Genomic DNA, 23,024 nt, shown 5'->3' on the forward strand with positions numbered 1-23,024 from the left:
TCACTCCATAAATTATAGGATTGAGCATTGGAGGTATAAGGAAGTAGAGGCTGCCAAGAATGATGTGGGCATGGGCTGGAATGCCTCGGCCAAAGCGGTGAGTGAGAAAAGAGAAAAGTGAGGGAGTATAAGAAATAAGCATGACACAGATGTGTGTGGTGCAGGTGTTGACTGCTTTGTGGTGGGCTTCCTTAGAAGAGAGACACATTATAGCCTGGATGGTTAGCACATATGATGAAGCAATAGCTGAGAGATCTAGCCCCGCAACCAACAAGGCCACCACCAGGCCATATATCCTGTTGACTGTAGTATCTACACAAACCATCTTCACCACAGCCATGTGCTCACAGTAGGTGGTGGGGATGACATGATTGGCATGATAGGGCATTTGCTGAAGGAGGATGGGCATGGGGAGAAGAAAGAGAATAGCTCTCACCAAACTCACTAAGCTAATGAGTCCAATGCGACTATTGGAAAGGATGGTGGCATAGTGCAAGGGCTTGCAGATGGCCACATATCAGTCAAAGGCCATGGTCATCAGGATAGCTGACTGCATGGCAGAGATGGAGTAGATGAAGAACAGCTGAACCAGGCATCCTTCATAGCTGATCTCACTTTGGCAAAACCAGAAAATGCACAGCACCTTGGGAATGGTGGTAGTGGACATGCCCAGGTCTGTGAGGGCCAATAGGCAAAGGAGCAAGAACATGGGTTTGTGCAGGGAGCGCTCTGTGGAGACAGTGAGGAGGATGGTGCAGTTCCCGAGCACCGTAATGAAATACATGGAGGAGAAGGGGATAGATATCCATCTATGTTTGTCCTCCATGTCAGGAATGCCTTGGAGAATGAAGAAAGAAGGGTGGCCCTGTGAGGCATTGCAAGCAGTCATGGTGGCACCCTGCTGAAGTACCTGTGGAGAACAATAAAGAGGCTATATGAGCTTCAATTTAAAAAAAGAGTCTCAACATGGAAAACAAAGATTGAAATGTTATACACAAAAATGATTCTGAAATCATGATGTTATGTATCATAGGGTATAGTTGTAATAGTACAGTAGCAATAATGAAGTATAACTGTAATAATATCCAACAGGATATATTTTATGCTAAATGTTTTATTAAGGACAAAATGATTCATTATTCATTAATAAAATATTGTATTAAATAAATTTTAATATATTAAGAAATAAACATGTATCAACTTCAAGAACAGAACTTGAAGTATGTACAGCAAAAATGCAAGGAATACAAAGAGAAGCTGACAAAATGCAATATACCCCTCTCAGAAACCAAAAGATGAAATGTATTCAACAAAACAGATTTTTAAAAATTAAGATAATTTAAAAGCTTATAATAGAATTCTGCATCCAAAAATTAAGGAATACACATTAAGGAATACACATTTTCAGCAGATACAGGATATGAGGAAGTGGGAACCTTATTGATGAGAATGGTGCAATGATGAGGAGGAATGAAGTAGGCAACGGGTGCTGGACAGCTAAAGCTCAGCAGAATGTGAACATAAAGCCCACCTTCACCTAGAACACTTACCTGAAAGGAAGGTAGTGAGAGGATAGGCAGCTGGTTCCAGACACCTTCTGAGAATGTGTATGTATGAGTGTGTACATGTGTATGAAGGTATATCTTAAACACCCATATGACTCTCGGAGAGCACACTTGTGGCCCTGCATCTCTCCACACTTCACTTCTGGGCACCCAGAATCCATGGTGTGATCCTTTAAATAACCTAAGTAAAGGCCCTCAGGGTGTCCAGCATTAGCTCTTTGCTTACTTCTGCCAACCCCAATCTTCCACGTCCCAACACACAAGGCACAACTATTATTATGTGTAAAACTGACCCTGGAGGTTGCCTGAGCTCCCAAGAGATGAGGGTAATTAATCTTAGGAATTCAGGAAATGTTCCAGTCTTTGCCAATCTTGGAGGAGTTTGAAGAGAGAGAGGGTGAAGTTAAAACTGAATCAATGGATGGATGGATAAATAAGTAAACTGTGGAGTATATGTACAATGTGAATATTATTCAAGCTTAAAAAAAGAGGATATCCTGCATTTGATGTAACATAAATGTACCCGGAGGAGATGAAAATAAATTAAATAAGCTCGTCACAGAGGGACAAATACCACATGATCTCACTTACATGTGAAATTTGGAAAAAAGGGGGGTCAAACATGCAGCAAATAAAATGATTACCAGGGTTGGGGACACAGAGAGGAACTAACGATATTGGTCAAAAGATACAAAATAGCAACCATGCAGAATGAACAAATCAAAACACCTAATGTACAACATGGGCACTATAGTTAATAACAGTATATTGTATTCAGGATTTTTGTTGAATGAGTAGATTGTAGCTGCTTTTGCTACATGGGGAAAAAATGGGTAGCTATGAGAGATGATAAATATGTTAATTTGTTCCACTATAGTGGAACATATATATACTACTGATACAGATATGTTATAATATTGTGTTGTATACCTTAAATATACACAATAAAAATTATTTTTAAAACAAAATTGAATCTGGCACTAGACTGGGGACTAGCAGTTTGGGCATTCTAACAGCCCTCATTCCCAAGCATGTGTAGGTGTGGGAGCCAAGGAGATGCTTATTCTGTGGCTGGGGTAATTACGCCAATTAAGGCATCAGAGGTAAAACTTCTGTTGATGGATATCCTGGCAAAATAGTGTTAGCAGCCTCAAATTCTATCTATCTCTGGCATTTTTCTGGTTTTTGGTCTCTAACCTTTGTCCCAGGCCTAAGATTTTGCCCTAGGCATTCCTCAGGGCATCTTTGGCAATCCATTGCAATCCATCCTCATGGCCTCTGAGCCTCAGCATCTCTCTCTCCAATTTCTGAATTCAGAGACAGCTAGATTTCTTTGCTTCAGAGGAAGTTATTAATTTCTGTCAAAAAGTACTTTGCCAAGACCACTGCAAAATGCACAAAATAAACAGTCACAAAATCTTGCAAAGCCTACATAAAAGTGGAAGTCAGAGAGCCAGATTCTAAATCCTGATGTAGTGTAAGTTCTGCCTACAGATAAGTTCTGTGAAGAGACTTCGTTCAGAGCCAGATGTCAGTAAGAGGGAAGCAATGGCAGTGAAAAGTGAGTGGCAAATTAAATGGCCTGGGACAATTAATACAACAATAGAAAAATCTACTAAACACAAACACAGGTACCCTTGCTTAGAGGTACATATCCACAGTCTGCAGCTGTCTCCTGCAGAAAGCTTTGGCTCTAATCACATTGAGAAATTCTGTCCTCTGTTATTTCTTTCCTTGCTGCCCTGTAGTGGTCCTAATGAAAGACAGTAATAGGTGGCAACCAAAGAGTCAAATGCATTGTTCTCTCACTTCCGTATCAATGGTCCTATCAAATCCCTGAATACGACTTGTTAAAGAAACTTTTCTTGCAAAATATCCCCCCAGTGCTCTATCAGAGGCCCTTTGCTATTGTCCAGTGGGCTCTTACTTCTCCATCAGAAATTTTTAACCTCACCATTTGTATAATTACACCAACCTGGGATAATAGACCATATCCCCAAATCCTGTATTCTTATCACTAATATGTTGGGTGCATAGTACACATAGAGTGTTAAATGAGTGACTATGTAATAAATAAGCAGATATATAAATTCATGTAAAAATAATCAAAAAGTATATCCTACTTCATGAGCTCTTACTCATTTTTCTTTTCTTTTATATATAAAAATCAAAAACATAACTAAGTGGCAAAAGCTATATCTGCTCCTTAAATGAGTGTATAAATTCAGAGAAAGTCCAAATGAATGTCAATAATTCATTTTGTTTGGAGCCTTCTTACATCACTTATGATATTTTCCTGTCTACCAATGCCAAATGTAGTTTACCTCTATTCTAACATATTTTGAACACACAAAAGTTATAACTAATAATATACCATACATCCAGGTATACATAATATATATTAAGATACATGATATTACCAAAAAAAAAGCAGGAAAACCTTCTGTACAGCTCATCCAGGTGGCATATGTGGTTTCTTAATCCTTTAGAAATGAATTGCATCATCATTCCCATAACATTTTGTACTTATTTTTACTTTTACTACATATATAAATCCTAAAATAATGCATAGTGATTTAGAGAATAATTTCTGTATTTAAATGATGTTATGTCATGTCATTTTTCTGCATGTTAAGTTTTGTTCAACATTATGTGAGATACATTCATGTTGATGCATGTTGATGTAGTTCTGGGTAAGTACTTATTGCTTCTATACAGTGTATTTATTACTACTATATGCGAGATACCATATTTTATTGAGTTAAGGCACTATGTTTAATTCATTCATTTATTTAAATGAAGATATTATATTTAGTTTATTCATTCCTTTTGAAGAATTTTTAGGTTATTTACAATTATTGTAATGTTATTAAATTCTTCCTTACTTCTGAGGCATGTCTCTAGAGCATACATTTAGGGGTGAAATTCCTGGGTTGAAGATCATGCATATGTCTAACTTTCCTAAATATTAATAATTCAATCTCAAAAGTAGTTGATTCGAATTTGCAATACATATTAAATACATATTTAATATATATTTTCATTTATTTAATAGATCTTTAGCAAATATATTTCCATTGCTTTCCTGTTTTGGCATAGGTTCCATGTACATTTTGTTTCTGTTCATTGTAAGTACCTTATATATTTTGTCACTATAATCAGTTATAACGTTTAAAATATATATTTCCAATGGCTACTTTATATAACAGTATAATTAATTGTGTTTATTAATGATTTACCTCAAACTCAGCAAATTTCTTAAAAGATAATTAGTTACAAAAATCTATCTTTAGAGTGTCATGGGTTTTCCCTGTAGAAAATTCATGTCATTCATTAGCAATGAAACTTTCTTTTTCCTTTGTGACTCTTAAAATCCCAGTCCTTTTTAATGTGTTATTATGTCACTTTAAACTTTCAAAACCTTATTGAATAGCAGTGGTAGGAGAAGGTATACAATGTCTGTCCATGTCTTAAAGAAAATTATTTCTGCTGGGCGCGGTGGCTCACGCCTGTAATCCCAGCACTTTGGGAGGCCGAGGCGGGCGGATCACAAGGTCAGGAGATCGAGACCACGGTGAAACCCCGTCTCTACTAAAAATACAAAAAATTAGCCGGGCGCGGTTGTGGGCGCCTGTAGTCCCAGCTACTCGGGAGGCTGAGGCAGGAGAATGGCGTGAACCCGGGAGGCGGAGCTTGCAGTGAGCCGAGATCGCGCCATTGCACTCCAGCCTGGGCGACAGAGCGAGACTCCGTCTCAAAAAAAAAAAAAAAAAAAAAAAAAGAAAATTATTTCTTTCCCTCTTTACTACAAAAAAAGTTGAAACAATGTAAATGACCAAACAAATCATTTTAGAATTGTTATTATGTACTGAAAAATTAAGTTTCCCCAAAGAAACATTTGACCCTTGCCTTCTGCCACTGGGAGGTGATCTCCAAGCCCCCTGGCCTGTCGTTCTGCCTGACAAAAACGACTTCGCTTTTGCCTGGGGCTTTGACCACCAGACAGTCTAGCAATGTGATGTGGTCTTTTGGGCCCTGTCATATTAGTTCCAACCTGAAAAGGAACTGTAGACTATAAATGTTAGCCCAACCTTCTGGAGGGACCAGAGATTAAAAGTCAGTCATGTTAGCTGTATGGGATCGAGCCTCTGTAAAGTCTCTGGACACCAAAGGCTCAAGTGAGAATTTCTGGTTACCAATATTGTGTGCGTATAGCAACACATCATGACCAAGAGGAACAGATGGCACTTGATATGGTTTGGCCATGTCCTCACCCAAATCTTATCTTGAATTGTAGCTCCCACAATTCCCATGTGTTGTGAGAGGAACCTGGTAGGGGGTAATCAGATCATGGAGGTGGGCTTTTCCCATGCTATTCTTGTGATGGTGACTAAGTCTCATGAGATCTGATGGTTTTATGAAGGGGAGTTTCCCTGCACAACTTCTCTTGTCTGCTGCCATGTGAGACATGCCTTTTACCTTCCACCATGATTGTGAGGCCTCCCCAACCACGTGGAACTGTGAGTGCATTAAACCTCTTTTTCTTTATAAATTACCCAGTCTTGGGTATGTCTTTATCAACAGTGTGAAAACAAACTAATACAGCGCTCATCTATGACTCCACAGGGAAAGGATGACTTGAAGCTCCACATTTGAACTCCTTCTGGATTCTACTCTATGCTTCTCTTTTCTTTGACAAATTTAATTTGAAACTTTTTACTGTAATACTGCAATTACATCACTTTCCTGAGATTTGTGAAATTGTTCTAGCAAGTTATTGAATCTGAAGATGGCCATGATGGCCCCAAAATTTGTAGTCAGTTGATCTGAAGTAATGGTGGTGTAGGAAGCCCCCAAATTTGCAGGTGGTATGTGAAGTAAAGGTACTCTTGTGAGGGATGTTGTTTCCTCAGAACTTGCCATTTGGTTAACTCCAGGTAACTATAATCACTGAATTGAAAAATATTTTCTTCGTTTCACTACATAATTATTGGTCATAAGGAAAACTGTGCTAAACATTGGTTTAATTATTTATTGTTGCATAATAAACCATTCCAAAGCTTAGCAGCATAAAACAATGTTTATTTTGTTCATAAATTGAAATTTAGTCCGAACCCAGCAGTCTAAAATTGCTGAGATTTTTTTTTCCTAAGTTGCTGACTAGGACAGCTTCAAGGTTGGATCTATTTGGTGTCAGCCAGGGCAGTTCAAAGGCTGAGGGCTTGAGTTATCTGAAGGTTGACTCATTACAGAGTCTAGTGCCTGGGCTGGAAAGATTCAAATAGCTAAAGCCTGGTGTACCTGGGAATCCTCATTCATCTCTCTCCCTCTGAGTATAACATTATGGCAGCTTTAGGGAAGCTAGATGTTTTACATGTGAATTAAAGGCTACTGAGAAAGAAGAATAAGGAAAAGGAGAAGAAGGAGGAAAAAGGAGGAAGAGGAGGAGGAGGAGGAGAAGAAGAAGAAAGCAGGAGGAGGAAGGAAGGAAGGAAGAGGAGGGAGGAGGGACGAGGGAGAAGAGGAGGGAGGAGGAGGAGGAGGGGGGAAGAGGAGGAGAAAAGAAGCAGCAGCAGCGGAGGAGGAGGGAGGGAGAGCAGGAGGAGGGAGAAGGAAGAGAAGAAGGAAGAAGAGGCAAAGAAGGAAGAGGGAGGTGAAAGAGGCAGAGGAGGAGGAGTGAGGGGACAGAAAGGAAGGGGAAAAAAAGGGAGAGGGAAGGAGAGGAGAAAAACCAGACAGTATTTTCTTCTGTTACCTGGCTTCAGAATCACTTAGTGTCACTTCCACCACATTTTATTTACTAGAATTTAATCACTAAGGCCAGCCCATATTTAAGGCAGGAGGACATAGCCTGAACCTCTCAGTAGAGTGAAAAGATAAAGTTGTAAGAGGATCATGAGGGACAAGATATATTTATGTAATCATCTTTTTATTATCTCCCACAGATATCATTTAGTTTTTAAAATCTTCTAAAGCAAATTGGATACATAGTACTGAATATCTAGATAAAGATATATAGATAGTCATTCCAATACTCCTAAACTAGAATCACCTGTTTCCCTGACCTTTCCAAAAGTAATTCAACATAAGCACAATTAAAATTCAAATAAGAATTCTGTAAAAATTCTTTCTCAGCTTTTGTTTTGTTGTTACTGTTTTTTCATTTTACATAATTTTTGCACATATTTATGGGGTACATGTGATACTTTTTTAAATGTATACAATGTGTAATGATCAATTCTCAGTGGTTAAGATATCAAACACCTTGTATATTTATCATTTCTGCATGTTGAGAACATTTTAAGTTACCTCTTCTAGCTGTTTTGAAATATACAATACATTGTTCTTAAATATAATCAGTTTATTCTGCTATCAAATGTGAGATTTTATTCTTTCTATCTAAATGTATGTTTGTAACATTAACCAACCTCTGTCATTCCCCTGACCCCACACACACCGTTCCCAGCCTCTGGTAACTATTCTTCTACTCCCGACCTCTATTAACTCCCACATATACTTTTAGCTCCCACATGTAAGTGAGAAGATGCAATATTTGTTTTTCTGACTGGCTTTATTTCACTTAACACAGTGTTCCATTCTTGTCACTGCAAATGACATGATTTCACTCATTTTTATGGCTGAATAGTATTCCATTTTGTGCACATACCACCATACCACACTTGCTTTGTTCATTCATCTGTTGATACACTTAGATTGATGCCATGTCTTTGCTATTATAAATAATGTTGCAATAAACATGTGGTGCAGGTATCCCTTTGATACACTAATTATTTTTTCCTTCGGATTAATACCCAGTAGTGGGATTTCTGGATTGTACAGTATTTCTATTATAAGTTTTTAAAGAAATGTTCATACTGTTTTTCATAATGGCTAAATTTACATTCTCATCAACAGTATATAAGAGCTCCCTTTTCTCCACATCTTTAGCAGCAACTGTCTTTCTGATAACAGCCTTCTAACTGAGGTAAGATGATATCTCATTGTGGTTTTCAGTTACATTTTCTGAATGACTGGTGATATTGAACTTTTTTATGTACCTATTGGCCATTTGTATTTCTGCTTTTGACAGATGTCTATTCAGGTTATTTGCCCACTTCTCATTTATATTTTATTTTTTAAAATAATTTCAACTCTTAGTTTAGATACAGGGAGTTTATGAGCAGGTTTATTACATGGGTATATTTCATGTTGTTGAAGTTTGGAATATGGATACCATCATCCAGGTAGTAAGCATAGTACACAGTAGGTAATTTTATTATTATACTTTAAGTTCTATGGTACATGTGCACAACGTGCAAGTTTATAACGTATGTATACATGTGCCATGTTGGTTTGTTGCACCCATCAACTCATTCGCATTAGTTATTTCTCCTAATGCTATCCCTCCCTCAGCCACCCACCCCCTGACAGGCCCCAGTGTGTGATATTCCCTGCCCTGTGTCCATGTGTTATCATTGTTCAACTCCCACTTATGAGTGAGAACATGTGGTGTTTGGTTTTCTGACCTTGTGATAGTTTTCTGAGAATGACGGTTTCCAGCTTCATCCATGTCCCTGCAAAGGACATGAACTCATCCTTTTTTATGGCTGCATAGTATTCCCTGGGGTATGTGTGCCATATTTTCTTAATTCAGTCTACTATTGATGGACATTTGGGTTGGTTTCAAATCTTTGCTATTGTGAATAGTGCCGCAATAAACATACGTGTGCATGTGTCTTTATAGCAGCATGATTTATAATCCTTTGAGTGTATACCCAGTAATAGGATGGCTGGGTCAAATGGTATTTCTAGTTCTAGATCCTTCAGGAATCACCACACTGTCTTCCACAACTGTTGAACTAATTTACGCTCCTGCCAACAGTGCAAAAGCGTTCCTATTTCTCCAAATCCTCTCCAGCATCTATTGTTTCCTGACTTTTTAATGATCACCATTCTAACTGCTGTGAGATGGTATCTCATTGTGGTTTTGATTTGCATTTCTCTAATGACCAGTGATGATGAGCATTTTTTCATATGTCTGTGGACTGCATGAATGTCTTCTTTTGAGAAGTGTCTGTTCACATCTTTTGCCCACATTTTGATGGGGTTGTCTCTTTCTTGTAAATTCGTTTAAGTTCTTTGTAGATTCTGGATATTAGCCCTTTGTCAGATGGATAGATTGCAAAAATTTTCTCCCATTCTGTAGGTTGCCTGTTCACTCTGATGATAGTTTCTTTTAATGTGCAGAAGCTTTTCAGTTTAATTAGATCCCATTTGTCTATTTTGGCTTTTGTTGCCATTGCTTTTGGTGTTTTAGTCATGAAGTCTTTGCCCATGCCTATGTCCTGAATGGTATTGCCTAGGTTTTCTTCTAGGGTTTTTATGGTTGTAGGTCTTACATTTAAGTCTTTAATCCATCTTGAGTTAATTTTTGTATAAGGTGTAAGGAAGGGATCCAGTTTCAGTTTTCTACATATGGCTAACTAGTGTTCAGCACCATTTATGAAATAGGGAATCCTTTCCCCATTGCCTGTTTCTGTCAGGATTGTCAAAGATCAGATGCTTGTAGACGTTATTCTGAGGTGGTGTGGTGTTATTTCTGAGGCCTCTGTTCTGTTCCATTGGTTTATATCTCTGTTTTGGTACCAGTACCATGCTGTTTTGGTTACTGTAGCTTTATAGTATAGTTTGAAGTCAGGTAGTGTGATGCCTCCAGCTTTGCTCTTTTTAGTTAAAATTGTCTTGGCTATACAGACTCTTTTATGTTTCCATATGAACTTTAAAATAGTTTTTTCCAATTCTGTGAAGAAAGTCATTGGTAGCTTGATGGGGAAAGCATTGAATCTATAAATTACCTTGGGCAGTATGGCAATTTTCATGATATTGATTCTTCCTATCCATGAGCGTGGAATGTTCTTCCCTTTGTTTGTATCCTCTTTTATTTCATTGAGCAGTCGTTTGTAGTTCTCCTTGACGAGGTCCTTCACATCCCTTGTATGTTGTATTCCTAGGTATATTATTCTCTTAGTAGCAATTGTGAATGGAAGTTCACTCATGATTTGGCTCTCTGTTTGTCTGTTATTGGTATATAGAAATGCTTGTGATTTTTGCACATTGATTTTGTATCATGAGAATTTGCTGAAATTGTTTATCAACTTAAGGAGATTTTGGGCTGAGACAATGGGGTTTTCTAAATGTACAATCATGTCATCTGCAAACACAGACAATTTGACTTCCCCTTTTCCTGACTGAATACCTTTTCTTTCTTTCTCCTGCCCAATTGCCCTGACCAGAACTTCCAACACTATGTGAATAGGAGTGGTGAGAGAGGGCATCCCTGTCTTGTGCCAGTTTTCAAAAGGAATGCTTCCAGTTTTTGCCCATTCAGTATAATATTGACTGTAGGTTTGTCATAAATAGCTCTTATTATTTTGAGATATGTTCCATCAATACCGAATTTATTGAGAGTTTTTAGCATGAAGGGCTGTTGAATTTTGTCAAAGGCCTTTTCTGCAGCAAGATGCAGATTTTCTACATGAGTTAAAGAGGTCTTAACATTGTTTCATAAACATAGTGGTTTATGAATTTTGTTTTTAAAAAAGTTGGTCAATATTTCTGTTGACTAGATAAATTGGGGATACATTAAATTATTAATTGTTTAAAAACCTCAACTCTACATTTTCTCTTTGATTTTACCAAGCCATGATAATAACACAATATACTAGTTTATACAAAACTGAGTTAAGTTCTCATAATTTAAACTTTCTAAATGTCCTACATTTTTTAATATATCAATATTTTATTTTAAATATTATAAAAATATAAAGTGATGTTTAATTCCATAAAATTCTAATAACTGATATCTTTTTAAAGGATCTTACTTGCCAAAGTCTTACACTATTTCAAATGATAGTGTCTTCATGTAACAAATTAAATAATAATTTACATATTTTAGTTATCATTAAAACCTTACATAAATACCAAATTGAGTTAAAAATGATATTTAAATACCTCCATATTTTTAATTTTTATTTTATATTTAATTGATGTACAATGACTGTACATATTTATGCAGTAGAAAGTAACATTTCAATGCATGTATACAATGTATATTAATCAAATTAAGGTAATTATTATATCCATCACCTCAATCATTTATTATGTCTTTGCATTGAGAACATTCAAAAATCTCTTCTAGCTATTTGAAAATATACAATAAATTAGAGTTAACTATAGTCACCCTACAGTGCTATAGAACAATAGAATGTATTTCTTCTATCAAATTGTAAGTTTGTATCTGTTAACCAACATATTCCTATCTCATGCTCCACTGATTATTCGTAGCCCCTTATAGTCATCTTTCTACTCTGCTTGAGAGCAACCTTTCTAGCTGCAAAATACGAATGAAAACGTGATTTTTATCTTTCTGTGCCTGGTTTATCTCACTTAAGATAATGTCCTCCAACCTCATCTATGTTGCCATGAATGACAGAATTTCATTTACTTTTACGGCTAAACAGTATTTCATTTTGTCTATATACCATCTTTTCTTTATCCATTCATCTGTTGATAGACACTTAGGTTGATTCCATATTTTAGCTATTGTGAATAATTCTGCAAAAAACATGGGAGTTCAGATGTATTAATGTTTTTGACATACTGATTTTTTTCTTTTCGATACTCAGCACTATAATTGCTAGGTCATATCTGGTACTTCTAGTTTTTAGTTTTTTGAGAAAATGCCTTACTGTTTTCCATAATGCCTCTACGTATTTACATTCCCACCAATGGCATGTAAGAGTTCTCTTTCCTCCGGAATAGGAATGCTTTTATACTGTTGGTGGGAGTGTAAATTAGTTTTACCATTGTGGAAGACAGTGTGGCAATTCTTCAAGGATCTAGAACCAGAAATAACCATTTGACCCAGCAATCCCATTACTGGGTATATACCCAAAGGATTATAAATCATTCTACTGTAAAGACACATGCATATGTATGTTTATTGTAGCACTATTTACAATAGCAAAGACTTGGAACCAACCCAAACGCCCATGAATGATAGACTGGATAAAGAAAATGTGGCACATATACACCATGGAATACTATGCAGCCATTAAAAAGGATGAGTTCATGTCCTTTGCAGGGACATGGATGAAACTGGAAACCATCATTCTCAGCAAACTAACACAGGAACAGAAAACCAAACACCACATGTTCTCACTCATAAGTGGGAGCTGAACAATGAGATGGACACGGACACAGGGAGGGGAACATCACACACCAGGGCCTGCCGGGGGATGGGAGTCAAGGGGAGGGAGAGCATTAGGACAAATAACATAATCCATGTGGGCCTTAAAACCTAGACGATGGGTTGATAGGTGCAGCAAACTACCATGGCACATTTATACCTACGTAACAAACCTGCACATTCTGCACATGTATTCCAGAACTTAAAGTAAAATTTAAAAAAAAAAAATTAAAGAGTTCTCTTTCCTCCAAATCCTTGCCTGCACTTGTTGCTTTTTGCCTTTTTAATAGTAGTCATTCTAACTGGAATGAGATTATCTCTCTTTGTGGTTTTGACTTGCATTTCCCTGATGATTAGCGATGTTGAACATTTTTTTTCCCATACTTGGCTATTTGTATGTCTTCTTTAAAAAAAAAAAAGTCTGCTCAGATCCTTTGCTTATTTTTAATCAAATTATTTGTTTTTTGCTGTTGAGTTCCCTGTACTTTCTTAATATTAATCTCTCGTGGGATCGATAGTTTGCAAATACCTCCTCCCATTCTACAAGTTGTCTCTTCATTCTGTTAGTTCCTTTGTTGTGCAGAAGCTCTTTCACTTGATATAATCTCATTTGCCTATTTTTGTTTTCATTACCTGCGCTTTAAAGTCTTTCCCATAAAATCTTCACCCATTCCAATGTCATGAAGCTTTTTCCTTACATATTGTTCTAGTATTTTTATAGATTTTAGTGTTACATTTGAGTCTTTAATTCACTTTGAGTTGATTTTAATATACGATGACAGATAGGGTCTAGTTTCTTTCTTCAGCATATGAATATCCAGTTTATTCAGCACCATTAATTGAAGAGAATTTCCTTTTCCCAATGTGTATTCTTGGTGCCTTAGTTGAAAATCACTTGGCTGTAACTTTGGGAATTTATTATTGAGTTCTCTATGCAGTTCCATTGGTCCATGTGTCTGTTTTAATACCACTGCCATGATATTTTGGTTAATCTAGACTTGTATTTTGAAGTCAGGTAGTATGATACTTCTAACTTCTTTCACCCTCTTAGGATTGCTTTGATTATTCACGGCCTTTTGTTCCATACAAATTTTAGGATTGTTTTTTCTATTTATGGGAAGAATGCCTTTGGTATTTGACAGTGATTGCACTGAGTCTGTCAATTACATTGGATGGTATAACTATGCTATACTACTTACTATAGTAATTTTTTCAATCCATGAACATGAGATACCTTTCCCGTTTTTCCCATTTTAATTTATTTTATCCATGTGTTGCAGTTTTCATTGTAGAAGTTTTCACCTGCTTGGTTAAATTTAATCCTAGTTATTTTATTATTTTTTCAGTTTTTATCTCTTCTCTTTATTATTGTATGTTTCATCTTTGATAACATATGAAATTATAACTGCACAATACAAGCTAAACAGTAAAATTAATATAATAATCTGAAATTTTGAGCAGAATCATTTAGCTAATGGTTTCAATTCTCCACTTTTTTTAATGAAACTAAAACTCAAGAGAACTTTCCACATATTCTGTAATACAATGTCTATCTTGCTTCCTTTCCCAATCTCTTTCATCTCTCAAATCAAACCTCTTCAGTTTGCCCTTTTAGAACTCACAAGTGTAGTTAGCCAAATTCCAAATATTTCAAAGCATTTTCTCTGCTCTTTCTCTCTTCCTTTTTCTTTAAGAAAAAAAAAAACTTTTTAACTTTTACTTTACGTGCAGGGATACACATGCTGGTTTCTTATATAGGTAAATGGCATGTCACAGGGATTTGGTGTGCTGACTATTTTGCCACCCAGGTAATAAGCATAGTACCTGATGGGTAGCTTTTGTATCCTCTCCCTCCTCCCATCCTCCACCCTCAAGTAGGCCCCAGTATCTGTTGTTCCCTTATTTGTGTCCACACGTACTCAATGTTCAGCACCCACTTATAAATGAGAATATGCAGTATTTATTTCTCTGTTTCTGTGTTAGTTTGCTTAGGATTATGGCCTCCAGCTGCATCCATGTTGCTGCAAAGGATATGATTTCATTTTTTTATGAGTGTATACTATTCCATGGTGTATGTTTAGCACATTTATCCAGTCTACCATTGATGGCCATGTAGGTTGACTCCAGGACTTTGCTATTGTAAGAAGTGCTGTGAAGAACGTACGTGTGTGTGTGTCTTTAAGGTAGAACAATTTATATTCCTTTGGGTATGTACCTAGTAATGTGATTGCTAGGTCGAATGGTACTTCTTTTTCAAGTTTTTTGAGAAATTGCCACAGTGCTTTCCACAATGGCTGAACTAATTTACATTCCCACCGGCAGCATATGAGCATTTCTTTTTCTCTACAACCTCTCCAGCATCTGCATCTGACAAAGGTCTAATATCTAGAATCTCTAAGAAACTTAAATTAACAAGTAAAAACCAAACAACCCCATTAAAAAGTAGGGCAAGAACCATGAACAGTCATTTTTCAAAAGAAGACATACATGTGGCCAGCAAGCATATAAAAATGTTCAATATTATTAATCATTAGAGAAATGCAAATCAAAATCACAATGAGATATTCTCTAACAGCAGCCAGAATGGGTATTATTAAAAGATCAAAAAAGTTGTTTTTTTGTAGCTACTCTATATGAGATTGCTGTCTTGATTTTTTTTTTAGTTTGTGCACTATTGATTTATAAAAACATTACTGATTGTTTTATGTTGATTTTATACCCTGCAACTTTACTGAATTTGTCAGTTCTAGGAGTTTTTCAGTGGAGTTTTTAAGTTTTTCTATATGAGATCATGCCATCTGCAAAGAGGGAAATTTGATTTTCTCTTTTCCATTATGGATGCCCTTTGTTTTTTTTTCTTGCCTGATTTCTCCGGCTAGAACTTTCAGCACTATGTTGAATAGGAGAGGTGGAAGTGAGCATATTTGTCTTGTTACATTTCATAGAGGAAGAACTTTCAGCTTTTCCACATCAAGTATGGTGTTATCTGTAGGACTGTCATATATGGCCCTTATTGCATAGAGGTACATTTCTGGTATACATATGTTGAGAGTTCTTATCATGGGAAGATATTAAATTTTATGAAATGCTTTTCTTTCTCTATTGAGATAATTCTATGTTTTTTATTCTATTGATGTGATAGATTATGTTTATTGATTTCTTGTATTTATTGATATGTTGAACTATCTTTGCATCTCTGAAGTAAATACCACTTTATCATGTTGTTCAATCTATTTGATGTACTGCTGTACTCAATTTTCTAGTACTTTCTTGGGAGTTTTTCTATCTATGTTCATCAGGATTCTGGCCTGTTGGTTTTTGCTTGTTTATTTAGTTGTGTGCACACAACTATCATGGTAATGCTGGCTTGGTAGAATGAGTTAGGAAGAAGTCTCTCCTTTTCAAATTTTTGAAATTGTATGAGAAGAATTGGTGTCAGTTCTTCTTTGAACGTTTTGTAGAATTTAATAATGATGTCATCTTGTCTTGGGCTTTCCTTCATTGGGAGACTTGTATTACTGAGTAAATCTTATTCCCTGTTATTGGGGCCTGTCATGAGGTCGGGGGAGGGGAGAAGGATAGCATTAGGAGATATATCTAATGTAAATGACGAGTTGATGGGTGCAGCACACCAACATGGCACATGTATACATATGTAACAAACCTGCACATTGTGCACGTGTACCCTAAAACTTAAAGTATGATAACAAAAAAAAAATTTTTTTAATCTCATTTCCTGTTACTGATCTATTCAGGTTTTCTATTTCTTCCCAGTTCACTTTTGGTAAGTTATATATGCCAAAGAATTTATCAGTTTTCCCTAGGTTTTCCAATTTGTTGGTTTAGAGTTGTTTATAGTAGTCTCTAATAATCTTTTGTATGTCTGTGATATCCGTTGCAATGTCTACTTTTTTGTTTCTAATTTTATTAATTGCATCTTCTCTCTTTTTCTGTGTCTAGCTAATGGTTTGTCAATTTTATTTTTTCAAAACACCAACATTTCATTTGGTTGATCTTTAGTACTGTATTTTTATTCTCTATTTTGTTTATTTTTGCTCTGCTCTTCATTACTTCTTATTTCTACTAATTTTGGATTTTGTTTGTTCTTGCTTTCCTCCTTTCTTGAGGTGCATTATTAGTTGTTTATTTAAAATCTTTCTACTTTTCTAATGGTAAGTATTTATTGCTATAAACTTTCTTCTCAGTACAGCTGTTGTTATATCCCATAGGTTTTAGTATATTTTTCTTCTAGTTTTGTTTCATTTTCAATAAAGAAATTAACTGGTCATTCAAGAGTACATTGTTTATTTCTATGTGTATGTACAGTTTCTGATTTTCCTCTTGTTATTTACGTCTACCTTTATTCCATTGTAGTATGAAAAGATGCTTGATATGATTTTGAATTTTTAAAGATTTTAACATGTTTTGTGCCCTACAATATGGTATATCCTAAAACATGTGTTCCATGTCCTGATAAAAAGAATGAACAGTTGAAGTTATTGGACAAAATATTCTTCAAATGTTTGTTAGTTACACTTGGTTGATATTGCAGTTTAAGTTCTATGTTTTGTTATTGATATTGTGCCTAATCTGTCCAATGCTGAAAGTGGGGTGTTGAAGCTCCCTACTATTGGATTAGGGTCTACTTCTCAGCCACATAATAATATAGTGGGGGACTTCAATACCTCATTGGCAGTGTTAGATCATCAGGACAGAAAACTAACAAAAGAATTCTGGACTTAAATTTGACACTTAACCAATTGGATCTAATACACATCTACAGATTGGTCCACCTAATAACCACAGAATATGCGTTCTTCTGATCTGCACAAGGAATATACCACAAGATTAGCCACATGCTGGGCCATAAATCAAGTCTGAATAAATTCAAAAAAATCAAAATTATATTAACCATACACTTGGATCACAGTGGATAAAAATGGAAATAAATACCAGGAAGATTTTTCAAAACCACATAATTAAGTTGAAATTAAACAACTTGTTCCTGAATGGCTTCTGAGTAAAGAGTAAAATTTAGGTAGAAATTTTAAAAATCTGTGAAGTAAGTGAAAACAGAGACAAAACATACAAAAATCTGTGATACAGCAAAAGCAGTGTTAAAAGTTTATGGTGCTAAATGCCTACCTCACATATTTAGATTTCAAATTAACAAGCCAAAACCAAGAGGAGCTATAAAAATAAAAACAAATTAATCCCCCTAAAGTTACCAAAAGTAAAGAAATACATTTGCAAAGCAAAACTGAGTGAAAGCGAGACAGAAAAATTCATAAAAGGAATAAACAAAACCAAAAGTTGATTCTCTGAAAGGCTGAATAAGATTGATGGACCACTAGCTAGATTAGCAAAGAAAAAATAAAGATCTGTATTAGTTCGTTCTCATGCTGCTAATAGAGACATACCCCAGATTGGGTAATTTATAAAGGAAAAAGGTTTAATTGGCTCACAGTTCAGCATGGCTGGGGAGGCCTCAGGAAACTTACAATCATGGTGGAAGGGGAAGCAAACATGTCCTTCTTCTCATGGCAGCAGCAAAGAGAAGAATGAGAGCAACGAGGGGGAAAAAGCCCCTTATAAAAACCAACAGATCTTGTGAGAACTCACTCATTATCAAGTGAACAGCATGGAGGTAACCACCCCTATGATTCAATTACCTCCCACTGGGTCCCTCTCACGACATGTGGGGATTATGAGAGCTACAATTCAAGATGAGATTTGGGTGGTGATACAGCCAAACCATATGTAGTTACAAACAAATGCAATCAGAAATGACAAAAGCAACATTACAATTGATATCATAGAAATGCAAAAGATCCTCGGAGAGTATTATGAACACCTCTATGTACAAAAACTGGAAAACATAGAAAAAATGAATAAATTCCTGGAAACAGATAACATACCAAGATTGAATCAGGAAGAAATTGAAACACACCAAAATTGAGTTCCAAATGGAACCACTAATAAAAAAACAAAACAAACAAACAAACAAAAAACCTACAAACCAAAAATACCTCCAGACCAGAGAGATTTACAGCTGAATTTTACCAGACATACAAAGAAGAGCTGGTATCAATTCTACTGAAAATATTCTAAAAAAATCAAGGAGGGACTCCTTCCTAACTGATTCTATGAAGCCTCGATCACCGTGACAACAAAACCTGGCAAAGACACAATGAAAAAGGAAAACTATAGGCTAATACTCCTGATGAACACTGATGCCAAAATCCTCTAGAAAATACTAGCAAACCAAATCCAGCAGCACATCAAAAAATTAGTTCATCATGATCAAGTAGACTTCATTCCTAGGATGCTAGGTTGGTTCAACATATACATATAAATAAATGTGATTTGCCACATAAACAGAATTTAAAAAGAAAATGACATAATTATCTCAATAGGTGCAGAAAAAGATTTTAATAAAATCCCACATTCCTCCATGCTAAAACCCCTCAATCAAATAGGCATGGGAGAACACACCTCAAAATATTAAGAGTCATCAATGACAAATCCACAGCCAGCATCATACTAAGCAGGCTAAAGCTGAAACCACTCCCCTTGAAACTGAAACAAGACAAGGATGCCCACACTCATCATTCCTATTCACTCTCATCATTCCCTTAGTACTGAAAGTTCTAGCCAGAGGAATTAGGCAAGAGAAAGAAATAAAAGGCATCCAAATAGGGAAAGAAGTCGTCAAATTCTCTCTTTGTTGACAATGTGATTCTATACCTAGAAAATCCTGAAGACTTCCTGAAATTTCAATTAATTCTATTGTGAAAGTGTTTTTCTCTTTCCAAATTAGGATTTACATATTTTGATGACTGTTTACTTTTCACATTAAATAAAACATATTTATGTTTATGTTCAAATATAGACACAGAAACTGTATTTATGATATACATCATGGAATAAATAAGATGCCTAAATATTAGTGGCTTCATTTTCAATAATATATTCTTATTGCCAGAATGATTACAGATTAAAAATTCTTAAAAGTTAATTACGTGTTTTGTATCAATTGGGAATTTACTTCTTGATTTTGATAATGTGGGTTAACATGATACACTGACTGGAGTTGTTTAAGCTTATCATTGACATATAAGAACCACTTTTCCTCACCTGCCACTTATTTATTTTCTACAAATAATGGTAAAAGACGAAACTAGATATTTTAGAAACACCAGAAAAATAGTAACATTGATTCACACTGGAGAAAATTTCTCAAGTACTGTTAACAACCAGCAAAGCAGTAAAGCCTCAAAGGATTGATTATTACATACATGTTTCCAGCTCACAATGTAATTGGCCCTTTTCAATGAAAACTGTTAGTAAGTACATACTTATTGGAACCTTAAACTGAAGATTTTTCAGGATCTTCCAGAAGCAGATGACCCTTACACGGCAAGGTTAACCCGAAATTTTCTAATTAGCAGATGATGGTGTGAAGTGTACTTTCTCATGCCAAGACAACAGAACAAGATTAACTTTTTGTATCTCTGTTCTTTTTTTTGTCTTATTGCTAAAATTTTTTATCATCTTAATTTGATATATCTTAGTGGTTGCCTAAGGGTTTCTAAATGCATTTAAACATGTTTTAACTGTAATCACAGCCTAATCTCATAATGTGTTTCTCTGCTATTTAAAGCAAAATAATACCTGGATAGGGCTGGGGTTGGGGGGCATGTGTGACCACAGCTGTGTGACCACAGCTAGTCCTCTGAATGCTGGATTTGTCATCCCCCAAACAATTATTAACTCTTCCTTCAAATATTCAAGAAGACAGCTTTTTTTCCTCAAGTTCCTTTTGGTATCATACTTTCCTCACGTCACTGACCTCAATCGTTAATATTTTAAATATTAGGCCGGACCTAGAGTCAACACAATACATAAGCTAAATTTATTTCATCATTTGCAGTATATTCAAGGTCAGTAGGGGTAGTGACAAATATTGGGACAATTTTTATTACAGTAGTGAGTATTTTCATGTACTCTCTAGTCTGTTTTATAGGTTCGATGTCATTCCAAAGATAATTTCCTCCTTTTGAAAAAAATAAAAAATTGTTCCAATCTTGTGGTAATAAATGATACAATGACAATGATGTTTGTGTTCTAAAGGTGGACTTATGTATACCTGACACACATAAATCTCTCTTGTAACAAAGGAGTAATGCCTACAGATTTTCAAATATTTAAAACCTATAACCTTCCAGTGAACTGTATTTTCCCGAGAAGAACATCTAGATGGACTTCCAAAATGAGTAGGTATGGGTTAGTCAGGAAGTTCCTGGAAAGGGAGCTAACTCCCTCTTCCTGTCCACTGTCTCAGACTGCTCCTCCCATAGTCAGAAAAACACTAACCATTTTCTTCTTAGCTAGCCAAGGAGACATTTGGCACATTTAAGACCTTCTGTAGTACCCATGCGAATACCACCTTTTAGGTGAAACAGTGTGGTTAAGCTAAAGGAAAGCCTCCTGGATCTCAAAAATAAACTGAAATGGAATTTGATTATGTTTTTATGTGGCCTGAGTTTGGTGATCTAGGTCTCTGGTTCCATAGCCTACTACATAAACTATGAATCATTGATTTGCTGGTCATAGTCTCTATGGCATTTGTTCAGTACAATACAAGACCAGTCTGAAGTCTTAAATACTGCTGCATAGTCATTGTCATATTACGTTATTCAATGATTATCATTTAACAAAAGAAACATGCAGGACTACAGGCTGTTTTCTGAGCAACCTTCTATCAGTACAATTCTGACAATGGTTAACTGGAATGCACAAATTAATGTGTTGAAGGCTGTTTTCATCTGTTTTTGGCCAAAAGGGGACAATGAAAGATTAAAAAAATAAATCCACCAGAATTTAGTACGTGTTGTTCCCTGTTGAACATAAACAAAGCCTGAAGAATGTGAACAATACAGACAGGCCATTCTGTGACAAAGTCTGGAAGAAGACTGAGAGAAAGCCAATCAGAATTACTCTTCTTGCTAACATGGGTAACTGCTTTTGCTTTACCAATGTTAATTCTAGCCCACTTTTGTTCTCACATTTCCTAGATTTAGAAAATATTGATATACGATTCCAAATTACCCATATTGCTTGACCACATCCAAACTGGAATCCTCCCAAACTTCCAAGATCTCTCCTTAAAGTTATCAAGCACAACAAGTTCATATCATATAAGAATCCCCTCCCAACTCTTTTGAGTTACCCAGGGGCTCTTTTGGAATGCTTTCTTGCTTGCTGTAGCAGGATTAATAAACCTAAGTTTTGAGTATAGATATATTTCCTGTTGTCTTAAGTAAGTGAGTTTTAATAACTTCCAACAGAGGAGATAGTCTTCATAGTTGTTTAATTTTTCTTTCCTTAATATGTAAGCAGCAGCTTTTTATAATTAATTTTTGATACAAAATTTTCCATAGAAATGGCTTACTTAGTCAACATGAGAACCATGAGAAGATGAAAAAATATTCTCTCACCGGGAGCGGTGGCTCACATCTATAATCCCAGCACTTTGGGAGGCCAAGGCAGGTGGATCACTTGAGGTCAGGAGTTCAAGACGAGCCTGGCCAACATGGTGAAACCTGTCTCTACTAAAAATACAAAAATTAGCTAGGCGTGGTGGCAGGCACCTGTAATCCCAGCTACGCAGGAGGCTGAGGCACAAGGATGGTTTGAACCCAGGAGGTGGAGTTTGCAGTGAGCAGAGATAGTGCCACTGCACTCCAGCAATAGAGGGCACTCTTGGGCAATAGAGGGAGACTCAGTCTCAAAAAAAAAAAAAAAAAAAAAAAATCTCACGTTATGGACACATGGCACCTTTTTGCTTCAGCCCAGTGGAAAAAAGGGTCTAGAATTAAGATGAATCCATAAAATGATAATTACTTCAGTGTCCAAAATATCATTATTTAACATATGCATACTTTCCTCTTCACTCCCATGGTATCTTTTATACTATATCACTGAAAATGCCATATTTTGTTGTTATTACATTATTTCCTCTCTTTCTAGATTGTGGGTTTTCTAAAGTCTGACACTGGGCCTTAGTCACCTGTGAAATTATATTATTGTCTAGAATATAGTTGATCCTCAAGAAATATTTCTGAACAGATGTTCAACTATAAGAAAAAATAAATGAAGAGTATTTCTAAAGTTTCTGCATAAGGTTTTTCTCTTCAAGAAGAAGATTA

The 23,024-nt window shown here is 35.9% G+C and overlaps 1 protein-coding gene across 1 annotated transcript in view; it reads right to left on the bottom strand.

Annotated features, from left to right (window-relative positions):
* Positions 1-394: 394 nt before the first annotated feature.
* Positions 395-23,024, bottom strand: part of LOC105468905 (olfactory receptor 52H1-like) — a 56,316-nt gene continuing 33,686 nt past the window's right edge. Inside the window, exon 2 of the mRNA XM_011719401.2 lies at positions 395-910. Within this exon, the coding sequence (XP_011717703.2) occupies positions 518-910 (393 nt within the window). The 3' untranslated portion in view covers positions 395-517. The remainder of the gene's footprint in view (positions 911-23,024) is intronic.

The sequence above is a fragment of the Macaca nemestrina genome, chromosome 12 (genome assembly GCF_043159975.1).
Source record: "Macaca nemestrina isolate mMacNem1 chromosome 12, mMacNem.hap1, whole genome shotgun sequence".
Taxonomy (NCBI): Eukaryota; Metazoa; Chordata; class Mammalia; order Primates; family Cercopithecidae; genus Macaca; species Macaca nemestrina.